This window comes from Natator depressus, chromosome 19, assembly GCF_965152275.1.
Source record: "Natator depressus isolate rNatDep1 chromosome 19, rNatDep2.hap1, whole genome shotgun sequence".
NCBI lineage: Eukaryota > Metazoa > Chordata > Testudines > Cheloniidae > Natator > Natator depressus.
In genome coordinates, this window is record NC_134252.1 from 16,763,965 (window position 1) to 16,786,978 (window position 23,014).

The 23,014-nt window shown below is 47.3% G+C and overlaps 1 protein-coding gene across 6 annotated transcripts in view; it reads right to left on the minus strand.

Annotated features, from left to right (window-relative positions):
• Window positions 1-15,088: 15,088 nt before the first annotated feature.
• Window positions 15,089-23,014, minus strand: part of HIVEP3 (HIVEP zinc finger 3) — a 399,183-nt gene continuing 391,257 nt past the window's right edge. For all 6 annotated transcript variants that reach the window (XM_074934666.1, XM_074934663.1, XM_074934664.1 and 3 more), the window contains one exon: window positions 15,089-21,540. In XM_074934666.1, the coding sequence (XP_074790767.1) occupies window positions 20,644-21,540 (897 nt within the window). In that variant the 3' untranslated portion in view covers window positions 15,089-20,643. The remainder of the gene's footprint in view (window positions 21,541-23,014) is intronic.

Here is a 23,014-nt window from a genome sequence, read left to right on the forward strand (position 1 = left end):
GCCACTGGGACAGCAGAGATGTGGCCTAACTTGCCATGTGTTTAACATTATTTCTCTAATCCACAAACTGGGGTGAGCACAACCCCCTTGAATCCTTGGGAGACTAGTTAATTCGGAGGTGGCTGTCCTTTGGGAACGGCCTGGATCCCAGGTGCTAGACACACATGGACACAGGCTGTTCCAGGGAGGGTCCCTAGCTGGACCGAACTGGAGCTACAGGATCTCACCTTCTCTCCTGTGTCTCTTCATTCAAGAAACTCCTCCTTCCTTTGGCCTGTTCTCCCAATCTGACTTGCTGGTTCCCAGGCTGTCCATCAGCAGGGGAGGGTGACTCCTGTGAGCAGGTCTGGCCAAGGCTGCGTCAGGAGCAGGCCAGGGGAGTTTGGGCAGAGGATTTTCAGGTGTAATGTTGCTTGGTACCCGATGCAGCAGAGTCACACTAAGCGGAGAGGAAGGAATTGGTGCAGCAGGAAGCCTGTCTCCTCATCAGACCCTGCCTTGGCCAGGTGACTGGATTTGAGCCAAATAAGAACCAGCCTAATTTTTCATCCCAAATCTTAACCAGACACCAGGACCTTTACGCAAACCCATCGCTGAACCCCTTGCATCCCTTACTCTCCAGTGGACCAGGAAGGGGGGGCACCCCTTTTCCTGATTGCCTTACGGCGCTGGCATGCCACTTCTCTGGTACTAGTGGTCACAGCAGGGGACTGAAAATGAGGCCTCCTAGGATCTAGTGCCTTCTCCGGGAGGCAGTGGCGCCTGGGTTCGGTCCCAGCTCTGACACTGATGCACCAGGACACTTTGGGACCATCCCTGTGCCGCTCTCTGCCTCAGTTTCCCCATCTGCAATGCAGAGATGGTGACAATCATGATGCTGACGGAGCTCACAAGTACCTGTGTGAAATGGTCGTGTGACCACAGGGTAGCTTTGGTGGCGGGAGTGTAACTTCCATCGCTTGACAGAGCTTCCCGAGGCAATTTAATTAAAGAGACAAGAGTGCCAGAGAACTATCATTAATTTCTCTTAACACTAACTCATGGTGCAATGCATCTGCCTGCTGCCGCACAGTCAGGAACAGGGCCGCACTCCAGTGGGAACTGGCACTGCACCCACACACCCGCTAAACCGATCATTTTATGGCTCAGTCTTGCAAGCTCATGTTAATACCATCCGTCAGCAAGCCTCTCCCCACTTCTCAGCGCTGTAATCCTGTCCGGGCATCAGGCAGGCAGCAACGGAAAAGCCAGAGCCACCTTCTGCAGGCAGCACACGCAGCGTAGAGCAGTGCGGCACACGCCAGGGAGGAACCGTTCCGCGTGAGGGTGGGGCAAGCTTGTCTGTAAATTACAGTGACGAGGGCACCAAAAACGTGCCCGGTGGTCTACAGACATGAGGCGCTTACAGTATCAACCGGCCAAATGCAGACAAGGTATGGAGGGGGGTTGTAAAAGCATTAGTCTGCTCAGTGATGTCTGGCCAGGGAGCCGTCGAGGCCTGGGTGGTGTTAGCCACTTGCCTTTGACGGGAGGAGCAGGGGAATGTAGGATTCATGGATGAAGGAAGTTGGCCTTAAGGTCACTGTTCAGCACTAGGCCTCCCTTCCTTTAAGGGCTGACAAAGGAGCAGAGGGTGGAGGCTGGGTGGCCTGGGATTGTCTAGGAAGCCTTGCATTGTCTGGGGCATTGTCTAGGGAGCCTGGGTGCGTAACTCGGGACTATGGATTTCACAAAGTGGCAGGGCACCTGAAAGTTAGGCTATGCGCTGCAACACCAAAGTCCCCTTTGTGGATCGAGCCCTCAGTGTCTCTGGACCTCAGTTTCCCTCATGTAAAATGGGGACAATAGCACTGCCCTTCCTCACAGGGGCGGGGGTTGAATACATTCAAACTTCTGACTCGTCCAGATCCTTCAGGAATGCGGAGGCCATACACATATCTTAGATGGACTGATGTCCCCATGAGGTGCCTCCAGAACACAGTTGTGGCACGATGGGGGGCTGGTTATCTTGCCCTGCTGCTGCCCCCCTGCTATGCCTGCACAAGGGGCTTTGCTCTCAAGAGCTCTGGGTGCTGTACTTCCAGCCAGCCCTACACTCACTACTTCAACTTCATGGGATGAGACAGTAACACAGGGCTGGGCCCGCTTGTCCCTCTCACCCTCTGGACGTGACGACAAAACAAGCCCAAGAGAAGAGGGAACGCACACCAAATAAAACCTTCAGCATCACCCTCCTGGGGTTCCCTTCCCTCCTGGCCTTTTGTGGGGGGAAATGGCCGGCGCGTGTGCTAGGATCAGGAAGTGAAACATGGGAGAGACGTGCCTCCCTCATACCACACATGTCTCTGATTGTGCAGTTCACACCGTAACATACAGTGGCATGGGCATGCTGATGATGCCCTCGTTATAGAGCATCATCACAGTGGGGGTACAGAAGAGCTCAGTACAAGCTTCCAAGCGTGTCTCTTTCACCAGCAGAAGTTGGTCCAATAAAAGATCTTACCTTGCCCTCCTTGTCTCTCTCATATCATTTAAGTCAGACTTTACGTTGACGGGCAGCCCCATTCCACCCCACTCATCTGCTCTGTGAAGGACGGAGGGATGAGTATTTGCTCCCTGGGAGGAGAAACTCCATGTCACCATGTCTTTGGGCCCGTAGGTTGGAGTCAGCCTTGTGCTCAATCAAAACATATAAGCGGAGATTTGGAGGAGGAGGCTCAGGTTGGAAAATCACTTCCCGAGAGAACCCTTGGGGGGCATCTTTTGCACCATCTTGAAGCTACGGCTTTTCCCATCGTCAGGAAAGGCCAAGGACTAGGAATAAATGTGGAGGTGGCAAATGAGCAGTATTTTTCAGGCTACCCTGGGCAAATGTCTTGGGGGAAACACTGCTGTTATTTGTCAGCTGATTTCCTAGCAAACAGCTGTTATGGAGCTACGGACATTTAATTTGGTCGGCATGACTGCAGAGCTCCAGCAGGTGGAGCTCACTGACTGAGCTGAGCTGTCAGGATGGCGCTTTGCTACACCTCCGTCATCAAGAGCCCATAGCTCCTTGCATCAGGTATGAGTTTTCTGTCTGGCATGGCTGGAGCCTGGGCCCACCACACCTCACTGTGTGCTAGCGAGATGAGTGGGCATCGCCAGGCAGAGAGCTCGAACACAAACACTCCCGGCTGGTGTGTGGGGAGCAAGCGTGTCATGCCTGTGCTCTACCTGCTCTGTCGATTAGCAGAGGGTGGCATCTGGGGACCTGGCCATAAGACGGGATGTACTGCACTAGCTACCGACTGCTGAAAGGCAAATGAACCCCCCATCTGATGTGGGTACACCGCCTGCCCCCGAGCCAAGAGATACGTGTGCACGTAGACACAGAGCTGAGATGCACACATGCACGCACGCAGGGACATACATACTCGTGCCTAAACTGAAGCATCTTCTCAGTTGTGTCCAGTTATTAAGCTGCAGGTTATGGATTCAAGCGTGGTCAACAGCAGCGAGGAGTTAGAGCCCAACAGGCTACTGGGATCAGGCCAGCGAGAGTGGCTAATGGAAACACATTCTTCTGGCACCCCTGCAGGGGTCACAGTGTCGGTGAGAAACAAGCAGGATGTCCTCATGTAGCCCTGCTTGAAACGGGGTCAGCGTTGCCGTGGTCACTGAGAATATCTAGACTGAAAAAAGTCCACTGCAGCAGAGATTCTCAGAGCCTGGCTCAAGTGGCTTGGCTTCCCAGAGCATCCTCCTACACCCCAAACTCCTCATCCCCAGCCCCACCCCAGAGCCTGCACCCCCACCCCAATTTCGTGAGCGTTCATGGCGCACTATACAATTTCTATTCCCCGTTGTGGCCTTCAGGCCAAAAAGTTTGCTCAACCCTGTTTCAGAGAGTGACATCCAACCTTAAAGACTCGGAGTGATGGAGAAGCCACTGCCACCCTTGGCAAGTTGCTCCAAAGGTTAATTACTCTCGCTGTTAACAATGTGCACCTTATTTTCAGGCTGAATTTCTCTGGCTGCAACTTCCAGCCATTGGATCTCATTCTGCCTTAGCCTGCAAGATCACAGAACCCTGTACCATCAGAAATCTTCCCCACACTGAGGTATAAATGAGGACAGGTGACAGGGCCAGGCAGTACAGTTTAACATGACAGGGACCAGGATCCACTGACTCTGCTGGTTACTGTTACAAAACTGATGAAGGAGGGAGCAGCTCTTTGCCCCAGTCATTCAAAGAAAAGAGAAACAATGGGGAAGCATTAGAAGGCAAAGTGGTCTAATGGTTAGAGCAAGGCACATGCCAATGCTACTAATTCCTGACACACGGCCCCCAGTCCTATTCCAGCCTTCATACATATTTCTGCGAAGGCTGGAAGGTGGATCCCTGCTATTCCAGTCCTGCATTCCCCTGCCCACCACGCTGACAATGCCCCTCAATCCTGACCTGCTATGCCAGTGCTGGACTCCCCTCACAGAACTCTGCTGAAGACCCTGACTGTTGGCCTGCAGCACCCCGGGGTGTTCCAGCCCTGGGTTCTCATGCTCAGAGCTCTGCTTCCGTCTGCCAGTCCTGATTCAAAATGGCCTTGCCAGCAATGGGATTCTGGGGAGTGGAGAGGGACTTGACATGGGCGAGATGAGACTCAGCCAGACTGACTCCTGACTCTATCCTTCAGGAGAGGTTTCGCTGCAAGAGGAGCTCTCTCCTGCCCTCTGTTCCATACAAAGGCTGCCTCCGCTGCGTGGGACTGGACTTGCCCATGGAGAAGACACTTCCTTGTATGGTGATGCGGACAGCGGCCGCTTACCCACTCTCAGCAGCATCAGGGTGGATTCAGGCACAGGAGCTAGTGCAAGCAGTAATAGCGTGGGGACTCTGCATACACCACAGTTAAGAAGGGGCTGAGAGCCACCATCAGCAGAGTGCACAGATAGAACTAGCCCTAGACCATTGGCATCCCGCTAAGCCAGGTCCGTCTTGATGCCTGGCCTGTTTTCTCCTGCCCCATTGGTAACACAAAAACAGCTTGACACCTTCCTTGCTTAACAGCTCCCTTGTGGCATGAGGGGTGTGGCTGGAAAAAGCAGGCCAAGCATCAGGTGGACCTGGCTTTGTGAGACATCACGAATCTCAGCCATGCAAGTTTCTGGCAAGGCTGCTACCAGATGCACACAGGCCTCTCTGCATGTAACTCTGGTCTTTCTGCGTGCTCTGCAAAGATCTCTTTCCTGCAACTCTGTCTGCCTGCTGCATCACTCAGTGCTGATGAAACATGGATATTGTTTTCTGAGGCGATTACAAGGTTGGTTGATAAAGGTAATGGTGCTGAGGTGGTTAGAGTTCTGTAAGGCTTTTGACTTGGAACCACATGACATTTAGATTAAAAAACTAGAACAATACAATGTTAATATGACAATATTAAATGCATATAAAAACTGGCGAACTGATAGGTCTTCAAATGTAACTGTGAACAGGAAATCATTACTGAGCAGGTGTTTTTCCAGTGGGGGCCAGCAGGGATCAGTTCTTGGCCTTACACTATCTAACATTTTATCAATGACCTGGAAGAAAACATAATTTTATCACTGATAAAGTTTGTAGACAACACAAAGACTGGGGGAGGAGTAAATAATGAAGAAGATAGGTCCTGTTACAGAGCGATCTGGATTGCTTGCTAAGCTGGGCACAAACAAGCTCTGTTTGAATACTGTTAAATGTAAATGTATACATCTAGGAACAAAGAATGTAGCCATACTTACAAGGTGGGGGGCTCTATCATGGGAAGCAATGACTCTGAAAAAGATTTGGTAGTCATGGTGGATAATCAGCTGATCATGAGCTTCTAGTGTTATACTGTGGCCAAAAGGACTAATGCGATCCTTGGATGCATAAGCAGGGGACTATCAAGTAGGAGTAGAGAGGCTATTTTACTTCTGTATTTGGCACTGGTGCGACCGCTGCTAGAATCACGTGTTCAGTTCTGGTGTCCACAACTCAAGGGGATGTTGATAAACTGGAGCGGGGTCAGAGAAGAGCCATGAGAATGATTAAATGATTAGAAAACATGCCTCATAGTGATAGACTCAAGGATCTCAATCACTGCATCCGATGAAGTGAGCTGTAGCTCACGAAAGCTTATGCTGAAATAAATTTGTTAGTCTCTAAGGTGCCACAAGTACTCCTTTTCTTTTTGCGGATACAGACTAACACGGCTGCTACTCTGAAATCTAATTTAAGAAAGAGAAGGTTAAGGGGTGATTTGATTATTGTCTATAGGTACCTACATGGGGAACAAATATTTGATAAAGGGCTATTCAATCTAGCATAGAAAGGTCTAACGTGATCTAATGGCTGGCAGCTGAAGCTAGATAAATTCAGACGGGAAATAAGGCATATGTTTTAACAGTGAGAGTAATGAGTCATTTGAACAACTTACCAAAGGTGGTAGATTGTCCATCACTCCATCTTGAGATCAGACGAGATGATCAGAATGGTCCTTTGTGGCCTTGAAATCTGAGCCCTATTCAGCCCCAATTGGCTCTCTGTACACAAGCCTAGGAGATGCTCCATCCTTTTCCTCTCATATCCTCGCAAACCCCCTCCTTCATCGGCCTCAGATCTCAGCTCTGTCACCCATTGGTGGCTCCGAGTCCCCAGTCCCCTGCACCATTCATGTGAAGAGGGCTGTGATTTTCCTGGTTTCTATTAGCAACAGTTCTGAATGGGAAATCCAGACCCTTCTCATAGTGCTTTAGTGACACGAAAAGCAGAAGGACCAAGTGCTTTGGAAGCACTGAGCGAGGCCTTCTGGGAATAGTTCATGGTGCAGGAATGTTGCCTGTCAGATAGGTTTCATTTCCCCCTTACAAACAGGAAAACAGATCAACTATGAATGTGTGACAGGGGAGCGTGCTCTAGTTTTATTGGGATTTTCCTCTCCCGAGTAATGAGAGAACCATGGAATGTTGTGATACTTTCAACACCATTGTAAAAGACAGCACTAGCACCCTGAGGATGAATAAGTCTGGGTGTCTTCAGTACTGGGATGATGTAGGAGATGATGAGTCCTGAACTTTATTCCTAACTTGCCAAGTGACCTTCGTATAGTCACTTAGCCTGGCCTGAGTCATTATCTTCTTTGTAAGAAGATGATTTACCACTGAACCAGTGTACTATGGTAAAAACACCAGAGACTGATGTACACTCTCACTGCTACCACAGCAACAGCGGGAGCATGTCAGAAATAGCTCAGGGCAGATGCAGCCGCACGGGTTGTGAATATATTTCATTATTGTTTGTAAAGTGCTTTGCAATCCAGGGAGGAGCGACACTGTCATACCGCATAACGGGGAAGAAGGCTGTGTCAGGAGCCTAACAAGGGCCGTCAGGACCAAGGGTCAGAGCAGGGTCAAACCTGAGGCTGGAAGTAGCAGAGGAGTTCACAGTCAGGTTCCAGAACAGGGTCAATATCAGGGTCCAAGTCAGGTTTCAGGGTCTGGGTCAGAAGACGAAATCCAAATCAAGAGCAGGGAGCAGGAATGGCCATAGCAATGACAGAAGATGCACACTGTTTCCCAGACACTTCATGGAATGCTTTTGGGTTTATATAGGGAGGGGAACCAATCAGGAGCCATGAGGCTGCTGCCTGTCAGACCCCTTGAGGTGCAACTTACCATGGCCTGGGTCCACAGCCCCATTCTGATTATAAAGGTGCCTAGGAGCTGTCACTAAAACTCATTCATTTCCCCTATTATAATATGGTCAGCTGGTGAGTCTCACAGTATTTGGTGTTTTTCTTAAAGCCCCAGCTCCTGGAGTCAGGTGACTGTGAGAATCTCATCTTTTGTTAAAAAATAGTCAATATCTAGCTCTTGCTGCTGTGGAAACCCTGGAACATGTCAGAACCCTGAAGGCAAGTACAAAGAAACCCACAATTTTTTAATCTCCTGGTTTTTAAGCCAATCTCATGATTTTTGGGGTCTGACATGATCTTTGAAGGTTTGAACGGGCAATACTACATTGCAACATGTCACCTACTGCTCCACGCTGGACCCCATGTGGGATATAATTAAACAATTACAGAGCTGGACACACCAACTCAAAGGGGTACCAGATGCTGCCAGGACAACAGATGTAAACCCTGCAGACATATCTCCACTGCTATGATGACCAGTATTCCCCACAAAACACAAGATCCATGGGTCCTACACATGCCTATCACAACAAAAGGTGTACCTCCTCCAGTGCATCAAATGCCCCAATAGAAACTATGTGGGTGAAACTGGACAGTGAACTCACATAGGAAAATGGTAAGAGACAAAAACACCCTATTACCTGTGAGCAAACACTTTTCACAGAGCAATCACTCCACATCTGATCTTTCAAGACTTGCCCTCAAAGGAGACCTGCACAACACCTTCAAAAGGCAAGCCTGGGAACTTCAATTCATAACTCGCCTAGACACCAAAAACCATGGACTCCACAGGGACATTGGTGTTTATGGCTCATTACAACACTTTGTAACACATGCACACTACACTGCCTGCTACCCGTAATTGCCCACTCCAACCCCGTTAAGTATAAACCATCTACCTTCCACCCATATCATGCGTTGCTTTTGTGGTTACCCATCTTCCCCAACTTCTGTTTAGCTCAGACAGTGATTTCCTTCTGCACCTGAAGAAGAGCTCTGTGGAGCTCGAAAGCTTGTACCTTTCACCGACAGAAGCTGATTAAATAAAAGATATTACCTCACCTATCTTGTCTCTTGCAGCATTTGTCATTCACAATTTGTGCCTTTAAAAGGTCCAGATGTGCGAGGAGATAGGTACCATTTCTTGAACATTGTAGTACGAAACCAGGCATCAAGGGGGCTAGGGGCACTGCCGGGCAGAAACTATACGGTAAAGCAGACACACATGGTTGATTTAGGGATTACACTCTTTTTCTGATTCTAATAAAATTTGTGGGAAGTCAGTGATAGAACAAGGAGTATAACCGAGAACTCCCAAGTCCCAGGCCAGCACCTTAACCAGCATCTTCACCTTCCTCTCCCCGTAGCGTGTCGCCTGCATTGCTTGCACAGTGGAAGTGTTGCTAAGCAGACATGCTCACCTCAAGCGCATACCCACCAAAGACGGGAAGAACCTCCATGGACTAACAGCATGGCCAACCTGAAGCATTCAAAAATCACGAGTCAGGCCCCCTACACCAAAAATCCGTGAGACTGACTTAACAATCATGTGATTATGTTTTTTTTTAAAAAAAAAATACATTTTTCATTCTGTTTCTTGGCCTTCTGGTTCCTGAGCCTTTAGGATGTACTCAGGTCACGCTGCCAAGTGTTTTGCTGCAACCAAGAGGATTAGCCCTACACATATTTCTTCAAGCACCTTCTTGCACTCCTTCATGCCTCTATCAGCCCACAGTTTCATACTGAGAGAGCCCTGAATGCTCTTTGATAGCAGCAGCCAGTGGCGCCAATCAGGGAGGCCAGGGAATGGGGGGAGGACGGGAGAGGAGAGGGGAGGGGGCGAAATGCTCTCTCCAAGGTCTTTAGACTTGCTTCAAGTCTCATAGGCCGTGGCACTGGTGAGGAGGGCAGCCTGGCTCAGCCACTTTTAAGTGGGCGGGGACGTATGCAAGTACATCCCCTACATGGCTGTCCGCTCGCCCATGCCAAGCTTCCCTGTCCTGGAAGGCTCTGCCAGCTCCCCCTTGCTGGAGCCTTTCCCCACACTAGGGAAGGACTCCGGCAGCGGGAAGCTGCAGAAACCTTTCCCTGCTGCCAGAGGCTTTCACTGACATGTGTAGCCACATGCCGCAGTGCGACCGCAGCCTGCTCGTCACTGCAGCGAGTAGCTACGTGTAAATTACACGCCCCCGCCAGCGCTGTGCAGTGGAGACGTAGCCTCGGTGTCTCTCTCTGTCAGAGGCTGCTACAGCTGCTGCTGCCTGGTTAGCCCCTTTCTTCGAGGCTGCGGTCTTTAGCAGTTCACGGTCCCTTTGAGCCTAGGCTTGGACCTGGGGAAAGTGACCCTGCCAGCCTGGCTGGGACAAGGCAGATGAGCATTTCCCATTTAATAGCCCCCCTCCATTGCTCTCTTAAGGACCCTGTCGTGCTGGGTATTTTCGCTGGGGAGACCTGATCTCTGTCTTTGTTTCATTTCCTGTTTGTTCCCCCCTCTACCCTCACAGAGCCTCCTTTGATGTAACTCCATACAGACCTACAACATAATCCAAGCAGGCAAACTGAGCTACATACAATATTCATAGAGAAGAATATCGCTCACGCCCTCATTCCCCACACAGGCTTCTCCTAGCAGCACTACTGAGCTGGGCCTTAAGCTAGGATGAAGCTGAGAAGAGAGCTATTGAGGATTTTACGATAAATATCTTCCCAGCGGGGGTCGTGCTAGAGTAGAACGCCATATGGGAATTTAGAGCACCGCTCCTTCAGGAGGTGCATGATGCGAGAGAAGAGTAGGCATGCCGGAAAGAAGAAAGCCTGAACGTTGCACTGTCTTGGCTTTCTCTTCCTGTTCTTACACTTGGACTGGCTGGAGGGGCTCATTCAGTGCTGTGGCCACAAAGCAGAGGGGCCAAGGACTCCAGGTTTCAGTCCTCATTTCACCTACAGTTTGCTGAGGCTGTGTTTTGGCTGCAGTGTCTGATACAGGAGCTCCTTGTTCTCCAGAACTGAGGGGTCAGCTGCTAGGTGGTTGTAGGAGGTACAGTAATCATTAGTGGGAGAAGGATACCAAGTCACCTTAATACTTGAGTGATTCAAAAGACCCAAGGAAATGTTAGAGTCTCAGTGAGCAGTGTTGATTTAGAACTTCCTACAGTGTCATAACAGCCCTTCCTTCGCATGCTGATTGGTAACCAAGTTTCCCAGGAGGCCCTGGGCTGTAATATCAGCCAGGAGTCTTCATATTTTGACAATACGTTTGGCTTCACAGGGGAGGAAATGTCTAGTCTCTGTGTCTAGAAAATAAAGACTCGGAGGGTTCAGTCATGTTGTGGGACACCTGATTAATTTGAGCCACTCTGGAGATTCATGTAAACCAAATTGGTTCCAGGTTTGAGAGATTACCAGGGTTTAGCTGCAGCTTTCCCCAGACAGCCCTGGCTGCCTTTAGAGTGTCTCTGTTTTTAAGCCCTGGCAAAACTGTTCTTTGAAGGCGAAAATGACTTCTCCATTCACTGAGCTGGCAGGGTAGCTGGAACAAACAATGCTGCCCCACGGGCTCCATCCTGCATGACCACAAAGGAAAATAACAGGTGTCCCTGGGCTAATGGAGGGTCCAATCCTTCTGCAATCCTGACTGACACATATATTTAGGTGCCTAAGTCCCATTGACAGTGATATAGCTAAATACTTCTGAGGATCTGCACCATAGCCCTAGCTCTCACTAGACCCATTGGAGTCAGTGGGACTACCTGGGGAGTGGGGACCAGATTGAATCACTGGACCCACACGTACTGCCGGCTGTGGCATGGATCCTGCATGGGGCTGTGCAGGTGAGCTGGGCATAGGGAGAGCACAGTGAGCATCCAGATCCTGAAACCGAGGCATGTCCCTGCATAAGCCCCATAAACCCCAGGCTGTTGGAGCCCAGAAATGATTCCCAAACATATGTGAACCCTGCACTTACCTGCTGCCTCTGACCTCATGAATCCAAGTCTTCTCTGTAGTAATAATGACCCCTAGCTCTTACATAGCACTTTTTGTCAGTAGAGCTCAAAGCACTTTACCACGGAGGTCAGTATTATCCCTATTTTACAGCTGGAGAAAAGAACTTGTCCAAGGTCACCCAGCAAGCCCATGGCACAGCCTGGAACATGTCTCCTGAGTCCCAGTACAGTGCACTATCTACTAGGGAAAACTGCCTCCCTATAAATCGAACTTCCAGGGAAGAATCTGCAGGAGAACCAACCTCTGTTCTCCCCCCACCACTACCCCCAAACGGGCCCAGTCATCACTACGTGCCCCCAAAATACAGGGCACGCGAGCCATCTGTGTTAATGCTGGAGGTGCAGAACAGGTGAGGAATACATGGAAGGAGGAGTACTTCCAGCGAAGTGGGGTAGGCTTCCAAGGTGAGGAGTGAGAAACCCCCTTCCCTCCCCCCCCCAAATAAATTACTTGCATACAGGAACTGCCAAGCCGTCCCGCCCCATCCCTCAGCTCTTTTGTCCAGAGTAGCCAACATTAGGGCCAATGCATTTGTAAGCAGTGTCAGGATGAGCTCCACCCTGACATCTGGTGGGTGAGGTGTGGCAAGTTGTGGAAAAGAACTTCAGGGTCTGATCTCATTTGCATAGGCACACCCACCCCGCCTAGCATGAGCCCATAGCTGCCCAAGTGGTCACTTTGGCTGCTGTGGGATCCCCAGTGTCTCTGTTATTGGGGCAGGAAGAATAAATTGTTATTACCCTGATTATGGGAACTGTGCTTGGAACTGTACTGGGCCTTTTGTTATGATGGAGGGACTCACCATCAACTAAGTAGCACTCGCTAGGCAAGGGTCATGGGTTCCAAAACTGTGTGAATGGAGAGAGGCTGGGGATAAGTATTAATACTTGGTGGTGTGGGTCTCTTGGTGAGGGCCTTACATGCTAATTGCACTTCCTCCTCTCTCCACTATGGAATATCAGAGCTATTTTTGATTCTATTAGGAGTCTAGTTACGGGCTGCTGAGCTCACTTTGGGCTAATGGTGCACTAGCACTGAGGCTCCCCTACTACAAGCCGAATTCACCTAAGAGCTGAAATTACTGAGCATTGTGTTAAGTAGTGGGGGAGCCTGAAGATATATTGTGGAGCAGTTTGTGGGACGGCTGGAATGCCTTGTGGACAGGCTGGTGGAGCAGTTTGTAGGACGGTGGGAGCTGCTTGTGGGATGTGGAGCGGAGCAGTTTGTGGACTGTCTGGTGGAGCAGTTTGTGCGACGGCGGGAACTGCTTGTGGGCCGCAGAGCCGAGCTGAGCGAAGCAGTTCGTGGGGCGGCTGGTGGGGCGGAGCAGAGCGAAGCGAAGGCCTATGGAGCTGTGGGGAGGTCAGCTTCAGATCATGTAAGGTGCCCCTTACCTCTCTCTCTCTCTCTCTCTTCCCCCCCCCCATCTCCACCCAGGTTGGGAGGTAAAGCTCTGCAGATAAACTTTTGAACTCTGGGACTGCCCTGACCAGGGACAGAGACTTTTGGGCCACTGGACTTCTGGGACTTTGGGTGATTTGGGGTTGCTGGACTCAAGAACCAAAGGGAAAGGGCATGCCCCAATTTGCTTGGGGTGGGTTTTTTTGCTCTTGGGTTGTGTTATGAATCCTGTTGGTGGTGTTTCCCCAGCATAATGCCACATTGTTTCTCTGTTATTAAAAGGCTTTTTGCCACACTCAGACTATGTGCTTGCGAGAGGGGAAGTATTGCCTCTTGGAGGCGCCCAGCGGGGGTGGTATATATTTGTCCCAGGTCACTGGGTGGGGGCTCGAGCCGGTTTGCATTGTGTTATTGGAATGGATCCCCTAGATATTGAACCCGGCCCTTGTTGCTGCCAACTCTGATGGGCAGAAGGGTTACACATTCATGCATCCAGAAAGCAATGATCTGGGAAGCCAATCATTCCTGAAATGGACTCTTACAGTTAGATAAGCAGCAGCTGGCTTCCCTGGTTGATACCCCCTGGGTTGCATGGCCTCGGGCAAAAAAGATCTATATCTCTATAAACATACCATCATGTCTCCTAGCTCCCCTTGCACTAACCTGCCGACTGGCCCAGTCAGAATGTTCATGCATGACCGGGGGAGACCAAAGCACGCCCCGATTCCCCTTATCTAGCCAGGCAGGGTCTGGCTGCAGTGTGGCAGGCAGCCAGCCTCCCAGCAGGGCAGACAGACGTGCACTTGCGTGACTCGAACTAGCACACTAAAAATACCAGTGTGGCCCTGGCGCTGGGTGGTGGCTTGGGCGACTCCTCCCCCACTGGCAGTTTGACTAGACAGAAGGGTTGATGTTCAGGCCCAAAGGCCTCTCTTAATCTCCCTGGCTGACAGCTGTGTCTGGCACTCTGCCTCGCAGGCCAATTACAGCTGGATCGAACCCTAAAACTTCATAACTTGGCTACCCTACAGCTAAGGCGGGGGAGGGCTACGATACATATCTCCAGTAGCAGAAGGGCAGCAAAGCCCAGGAGGGGGAAAGCCTGTCTGGGGTGGTCTGAGGAGCAATGACTCCATGTGACATCATAAAAATGAGCGATGGGACGTCAAGGAGGAGTTCTGAAGCAAACAGCCGATCTGACTGTGAAACCGTTTCCCACAGATGGGTTACACAGAGGCTTAAACAAAGCCTTTGGCAAGGATCTGTGGGAATCAATCCGGCCTTGGCAAGGGGGAACGTGGTGATTTTCTGTGTGCTATGCACAGTCTCACCAGCAACTGAACTGGGGGTGGAGGGGAGAGCAGGCCTCTACGGTGGAAGCTGCATGCCCTGGTTGGGTTCCTCTGGAGAGCCTGCTCTGCAGAGCCCTCAGCAACAGAGCCAACAAAGGGCCTCGCGGGGCAAGGCCTGCACATAGACATACCTCTGAAGTCAGCAGGAGCAGGCATTAGGTTCTAGCAGATGCAGCCCCCTTCTTAAATTCTCCCTCGTGGGAACAGGCTGTGCCCAAGGGCTGTGACAGACAAGTTACAGGCTTTTTTTTTCTGAAGAAGGAAATATTGGGTGGGTGGGTAAGAAACTTGCGGCTGATTGATGGGCTCCGAACAACGTGTATGTTTTTGGAAGGGGGAAATAGTTTACTTAAGTTAAAAAAAAAAAAAATCTGTACTATTTCCAAAGGCCCCTAGAGCATTGGATGGACACATTTTAAAAATCAAAGCCAATAAATATTCATGCGGAGTTTATCCTGTTCAGTCTACGGCTGTCACTGAAATAGGGTGGAATCCTGGCCTCACTGAATTTGCCATTAACTCCCATAGGGTCCGGATTTCACCCTAGCATTTACCACGCTGCAGCGTGTCCTCCATTTTGAGTGGGAAACACTGGAAAAGACAACTGGGAAGTTGCTCTACCTCAGCGGGCTAGCTGCTGTGGGGTTTTCAGTGGCAATCTCTTTGGCCTGCGTGTATGGCAATGCACGGTCCTTTATCCAGAATTTGGCTCCGTGATTCTGAAGCCCAAGTCTATGAATGGATAAAAGCAAAAAATTAAGAACTGCCAGTCACGTAAGTAGTGATATGTTGGGACTTTAAAATTTATTCCAACATGCTATTTTTTTAAAAATATGCTCAGACTGAGCGGACAGCCTCGAGCGGTAGTAAAGGCAATAGCATACTCGTAAAAACGTCTCATTCACAGTACAGATGTCATTTACAACAAGGGTCACAAACATCAAATACTGAGTATTTTTTCCTTTTGTTTTTTCTTCTTACTTTTTACGTCAGACTCTGTGCTTTTTACCTGCATTTTTTTCCCCGTTTTTTTTTTGTTTTTTTTTGCACTGATATAACCATACAGACATTGCAAGATGCAAATGTAGAAACTGGAGTTAAAATAAAATTACAGGCAAAACTACCAAATTACATTGTACACTGTACATATTTACAGTACCTTTTTTGGAATGTATTGCCATTTTTAAGAACATATAGAAACTTTCTACAGACTATTCCACTTACAGAATACATACATCTTTTAGAAAAAAAGGCAAATATGTATCTTACATGAGACCATGTATATTAAATTTGCGTACACATTATTATTATTTTTTACATTACATTTACTAAAGTGATCTTAAGTGCCATCATAGTTCAGTAATGAAAACAAATTGGTTTTATGCCATCAGGACTGATTCTTTTTGTGTGTGTGTGTGTGTAAATAATTTACAATATTTTTCTTTGTAAATACTGTGCAATAGATGGAAATTTTTTTTAAAAAGAAGAAACACATGATGAAACCAAGTCAGGAAATGAAGAAGAATGGTGTAAGAACAAGTAAAAGGGCTAGATCAAATTGTACACACAATTCGAGTAAAAATAGTTATAATTACACAATTTTGTGTGTCAATGTATTTTGTTTAGATGCTATTTTTGAGGATCAAAAGGAAAAACAAATTAGAAGGGACAAAAGGAATTAATTAAAACTAATTTTTTTTGGCGGCTTTTCAAGAAGGGGTAGAGGGAAATTAAATACAAATATATGACCAAATTATCGAGTGTTGATGCCTAAAATTTGGCTCCTCTGGGAGGAAAGTCAAAGGCAAGTAGGGCTCCGAGATGCTGAAATACCTTTGAGGATCTGGGTCAAACTCTCATTGAAATTAATGGGAGTTAGGCCCCAAAATACCTTTGAGGATCAGGACCTTTACTCCTATTAACTTTTAGTGGGCATTATGAGGCCTAACTACTGTTTGGGTCTGTGACAATCTTCCCCTACACCCAGATTTGGCACCTCAGTAGAGGTGGTCTGATTACTAGAGCTGCTGAATACCTGCAACTCCTGTTGATTTCAGCAGGATTTATGAGCGCTCAGCATCGCTGAATAGCAGATCCCTTTTACCTAGGTGTCTAACTATGGCTTTAGGAGCCTAACTTCAGGGACCCATGTCTGAAAATGTTGCCCTGTAATAACAGGTGATGAAACACATCCCCCAGTCGTAACCAATAAAGCCACAGCTACTGCATCACTAGGTTTAAGAGTTTCCTTTTGTACTTCTTGGGTATCTAGCAAGAAACTGACAACTTGTAAATAATTTGGGCTGACAATGATCTGCTGCAAGGCTGCAGGATGTGTCTGGGAACAGACACCGATGGGGCTCAATCCTGAAAGACGCTGAGCACTCCACCCCTGATCCAGGAAAGAAGTTCAATATGTCCTTTAACTTTAAGCACACTGAAGTAAATATGACTATGCGCATGCTTAACATTAAGCACATGCTTAAGTGCTTTGCTTTATTGGATCAAGGCAGAGTGCTCAACACATTGCATGACTGAGTCCACTGAGAACAGGGAGAGTCAAATTATTTCATAAGGTGGGTCTTTCACTGACAGATTCTCTCATGGACACATCCATACCCATTTGCCATTGAGTAGCACCCCCAGCAATGGCTTACATGGAAAGGGAACATTAGGGGAACATTCAGCAGCTAGATAAAAGGATAACTGGATCCACATGAAAAGCCAGCTCCCTGTAGGTCAACATCCAGCACTCCACAGATCACTGGTGCTTCCTGGACCACAGCCAGGAACCTCTGGCATAGATGAAATTCAGGAACTTTTCAAAAAATTATTTTTTCCACCTGTTTTTTAACTTGTTATTTGTATTATTCATCTCTTTTGTAGCATGGGATACAAAGTGCTTGTGCACATATTAACTGATTCCTCCCCTCCAAACCTTCGGAAGGTAAATCAGAATTTATTCTCCCCTATTTACAAATGGAGGAATAGACACAAAGAGCCACAGTAAGAGTTCAAACCTGCAAACACTTACTAGCGAGCATAGCACGTATGCCTGTGACTAAGCCAAGGAGTGCACAAGGTTAAACAGTGCAATGCTCGGTAATAAATGTTTACGGGATTGGCACCTGATGTAAACAGGTGAAAATCCACTTAAATAAATGGCGTTGCACCAGTTTAAACCTTGTCAGAATATGATCCAGAGCTGTTGAGTGATTTGCTCAAGGTCACACTGTGATTTAATGGCAGAGCTGGGCTTAGCGTTTGGGTGTTCCTGTCCTCTAAGCCTGTGCTCAAACCAAGAGACCATCATGCTTTAGTGGGGGGCACTGTTTCCCTTGGAGTTTTGGAGCCAAACTAACACGATCATTTTGCTCATACATATCAGTGCTGTTTTTCTTTTTCTGATCCTATGTGGCTAATTCTTACCTGCCATAGGTACCTGCTGAACCCAGTAGAGGGCGCCAAGAGGCAGAATTCCACCCAATCCTAGCTTCTCCCCGAAAACTACGGGAGATTTGTCACAATGGGAATCCAGGCCAGGCCTGAGGGCTGGGAATTTCTGCCTGTACTCCCATAGAGTTTACAGTGGTGCCTGCGTTCACACATGCACATTCACCCACAGAGAGTACAGATTACTCCTGCAAATGACTGGCATGTTATGTGAATGGGACCAAAGCTTGGCAGGATATGGGTGCACCTTAACACTGCGGGAATTGTGGTTTTCCCTCAGAAGTGACAGGAAAAAAACCAAGCTCTTTCCAATGTGCTGACATGTCAAGGGTTAAAATATGGTTAGAAAATAAAGCCAAGCAAATTTGATCTAGCCCAAAGTTAACGTCATATGCACTCAATGTAACCAGGTGCTGTGTACAACCACTGCATTATTTCTCTTTATGTACAATTTCAATTATAAAAAAACAATTAAATACATAAAGCTACCTTGAAATAATGTTAAGAATGTGACAAGGGGAAAGAAAAGAGAGAACCAGCCACAGCCAGGAAATTCAAAGCTGTACTCGTTATGGAGGGAAGGGATGGGTTCAAATGAGGCTCACGCCCAGGCCCTGATTCCGCAGTCCATCGCTGCTCATTGCAGCATTTAAACATGTGCTTAATTCCCATTAAAATGAATGGGACATAACCATGTTTTCCTGAACAGAGGTGGTTTGCTGAGTTGCGCCATGAGCCACAATCCTGCAGTGAAATCTGCTTGGGTCTGACTGGAGGATTGAGGGGGTCAGAGTTATGCTGTGTGTGGATCGGGGGAAAGGAAAACTAGGTAAAAGTGCTAGTCAGGAATGGGGAGGTGGGGTCCAGTGAACTCTGAAATCTGGACACTGGTTTAGTTGGTGTCACAATCTTAATGTTATTTCCATCGGATCTTCTTTAGAACTTAATTCCCTTTATACCAAAAGAAAAAATATCACAGAAGTTTATTTAAAACACCCCATATTATTCACCCATCAGTCAGGAGCAGTTCATAGCTCATCAAGTCTGGCAAGGTAATATGTCCTCATTCAGGATTATATTTGATTTATTATTATTATTATTATTATTTTAAAAAGTGTATTATGTACCCGATAAACTGGAACAGCTCTGAAAGAAGAAAGAAATGGCCCATTGGTTAAATATTTCTATCTTTTTGTTTGTTTTCTTTTAAAAATGTGTTTGTACAGATTCCATTGATTGGAAAGCCCTCTGAAGCAGTAAAGAGCCTGCTGTCTATTAGGGGAAACATGTACTGAACGTGTGTATTTTAAAAAGTGTTAACACAACAGAGCAGAATGGCTCCATCACATCTCTCCATATTTGGTATCACATCTATTGGCAGTAGAGGCCAACGCTCTGCTAGAGATGGTCATATTTAAAAATATGCTATGAAAACAGTTACTATGCATGCATAACAGGCCAATTTTCATACATTATCCACTCAGTCATCAGAACCTCTGTTTATGAAATACCCAAAAGGCCCCTCCACACAATGGAGGCTAGGTGTTTGCAACATTTCATTTAAATAAGTAAATAAAATAAAATATGCCATGGAGCCAGCTGTGGGTTACAAAGCCATAGGTGTGCAAATAAAAGAGCACATGAGCTCTTCATTGCATCCCTATACCTTTTTCTTTAAAAAGGGCCACATGGGAATTGTTTGGGAAGGCAGGGGCTGTAGAAATATAAATAAAGGTATGGCCAGAAATTGTTTGCAAGGCTGAGACTTTATTTTCATTTTGAACCCAGGAGTGAATGGTGACAGAGGGCTTTGAAACCCCAGAAAACGGGGCATCGGGGTGACACAGGCAGGACCACTAGCAGACTGTGCCCTGTAAGAGCAGCCAGCCCTGGAATGTCACTATTAAAGCACGCCTAAGAATGGCTCTTTTACAAACCATGAAACGCCATTCCCAGAACTGGTTCTACATTCGATACCTCCTTGTTTTCTTGCAGTTAAATATTTGAAGAACCCTTTTGTCGCTTTTAAAAAAAGTGCTTTTATGGGTTCTGCAGAAGGGAGGTGCGTTGAGATTTTTTTTTCTTTTTGGAGTGATGTTTGCATTCATTGCTAATGGGCCTTCCATTCTAAAATAAGTGCTAGTTTCATTTACAATTCAGGGTAAACACATTTTCAAATGTAAAGCAGTCGCAACTGTTTAAAGCACAAAGATAGGCAACCAGAGTGATGCAAGAAAAAAAAAAAGCACTTTGCCAAGAATTAAATAAAGCAGGTAATAAATATGAATCATAAACTTCTGTACACAGGAGAAAGGGTTTGTTTTTTTAATCATTTAATCAATATTAAAAAAGATTTTTTGTTTTTGTTTTCAGTGCATCTTCTTCCCCCTTAAAATGCTTAACCTTTTCCTTTCTGCATCTCTCGAGCATATATGAACACACACCTAAATGGCAAAAAAGACAAGGTCTAACAAACCCCTTTCCAAAAAACTCTAAAAAAATATTCACAGCCTCAAACATTTTTGTACATTTCAAGCAACAAAAGGTAGAGAAAAAGGCACAAGTAACTGCATACATGTGGAGATACCAGACTGGGACAAAGAAAACCAAGAATCTTCCATGGGTTTGGTCATACACTAGAGTGCTTCGTATAGCGATGATTATAGTAAAGGAAATAGTGTTGAAAATGTCTGTTGATTTACATAGGAAGCCTAGAGGTGGAAGAGATAAATGGAGGCTTAAGTACTTCCTGTATCCTCATCCACCTGCCTTTGAGCTTGACTGAACCGTGTGAGTTCTAAGTGCGGGCTGCTCTTCCTATGGGCTCCCCCTTGGTGACTTGGCTCTCCCGAGAGGTTCCTTCTCCTAATGGAGAACTGGTGGGAGTGTGAATGGCTCAATGAGGGCTCCGACAAGCAGCCGGTGCTGCTGCTTCTGTCCAACGTCTGTGCGGGGAAATCTGAGATGAAAGTGCAGGATGATTCAAAGTAAGTGCTTGAGCTGCCACATTGCTTCTTGCCCGTTTTTTTCAAGGGTTCTTCCCCGCTTGTTGAAGGCTTTGGAGAGTGCTCATAATTTGTGCTCGGACAGTCGGTGGGAGCTGAGCAGCCTTCTTGCGCTGAGTGGCTGGGCTCACCGTACTTTTTTACCCTGTATTCCTCCTGTTCTGTCTTTTGCTGATGCTCACTAGTCCTCATTTTCTCTTCTAAGTAGCCGCTGCCTTTAAGCTGTGGGGACAGTGTGTATTTAGAAACCTTCGCAGCTAGGGATATGGATGAAGATTCTTGTGGGACCTGTGGTTCCTTGCCCCTTTCCTCAGCCTGGCTGGATTCTGTAAAGCTGCTGCTGCCATTGCCACCAGGTGAAAAATATCCTGCTTGCAGGGACACAACTGAATCGGGCATCAAACTGGGATGGGTACTTGGCCTGGCCTGGACCATCTGGATGCCCCCAATGGGAATCATAGGATATGGAGTCCTTGTTAGCTGCTGTGAATGCAGCGGAAGATGGCTGAAGACATTCTCTTCCCCTCGGCTCGGAGCATGGACATGTAGTTCATGGGACGCTTGCAAGGGTCTGGAGCAGACAGGTTGTGTGATGCCAGGTGAACATGCTGGGCTTCGAGGTTCTATCTTCTGCATTTAAGAGAGAAAAAAGAGCTGAGTGAGTGAGGGTTATAGCTCCTAGGATCATCACTCCACAGCACGAGCAACCACTGACTGGCTTTATTAACGTTCTATTGGAATGTAAAGGGGTGAAAAAACTTCAGAAGATAGGCAGGTTCTGTTCAGAATAGAGAGGGGCCTGAGCCATGAAATTTGGTTCTGGACTCAACCATTTACAAAGGCTGGTGGGGTACAGATCTAAGGTTTTGATTCAGGCCCTCTCTGTCAGAATCTTTCCCAAAGCTCCCCCATGAGTTTGAAACAGATCAACACCACCGCAAGAAAGACTATTCTTTCCATATTCTAGTTCTTCTGCTTTTGCTTGGCACAGTGAAGAGCAGTAGAGTGACATTTTTTTAAAAAGAAACCTTAAACCCTAACAATTTCTAAGTACAAAGCTGTGTTTTGGACTGAGTTTGAGTTCTCAGGGATGGACAGGATCAGTTCTTGTTTTATAGGAACTAATTTGCATAACTCTATCAAGTTATTTTTTGCCTGTTCTTCACTCTGTCTCTAGGTTTCACATAGTTTTCTGACCTATGTCATATCCAGAAATGTGGGCTACACAGAAATGGGTTACCAAGGGGATTATTACAGCTAACCACCACACAGGACCCCCAAGAGGAAGTGGTGGAATGCTCAACAGATGATCCTTAAAATTGGGCTGAACACAGAATTTGAGAATTTACTGCAGGACCCATGCTCCCAGTTATGGTCTGTAGAGAACCAGCTGCTCCCATGATACTGGTTCTATGAGAAGAGATTGGAGACAAAAGGGAAAGTGATAGCAAAAGCAGTCAGTGTAAATGGACAAAATATTTACCATACTGCAGGCAGTTAAAAACCCAAACTCTTGCCTAATATCCCTTCTCCAATGCAAGCTATTGACAGAGGTGCACTAGGTGATTAGGGGTCTGTTTACACAACAATGAAAAACCAGATGCTGGCCCATGCCAGCTGACTGGGGCTCCCAGAGCTCCGGCTGGGACTCTTGCAGGGTCCTAGAGCCCAGGCTCCAGAAAGTCTACACAGCAATGAAACAGATCCGCAGCCCAAGCCTCGTGAGCATGAGTCAGCTGGCAGAGAGCAGCCAAGCGGTTTTCTTTGCTGTGTAGATGTCCCCTAGGAGAACACAAAGAGAAGGAGGAGGTGGTCTGTGCAACAGCCAATGAGAGGGGAAGTGGTTTTACACACAATTTATGCTTCAATTAAGCCCTACTTTAAGGGTTTAAGTGGTGTCTGTAGGACCTTGTACAAAGCCTTTGCACTGGGGAGAATTTCACCCTGTTTAAATAGGCTGATCTAATCTTGCACTGGCTGGTCTAAAATGGTTTTTATATCACTTCCTATGATTATAAGAGTACTTCCTTCCTTCATAATGATTAGAGGACTCACTGAACCTTCACTTCCCATTATTTCTAAGTGTCACAGTCACACCTGGGAT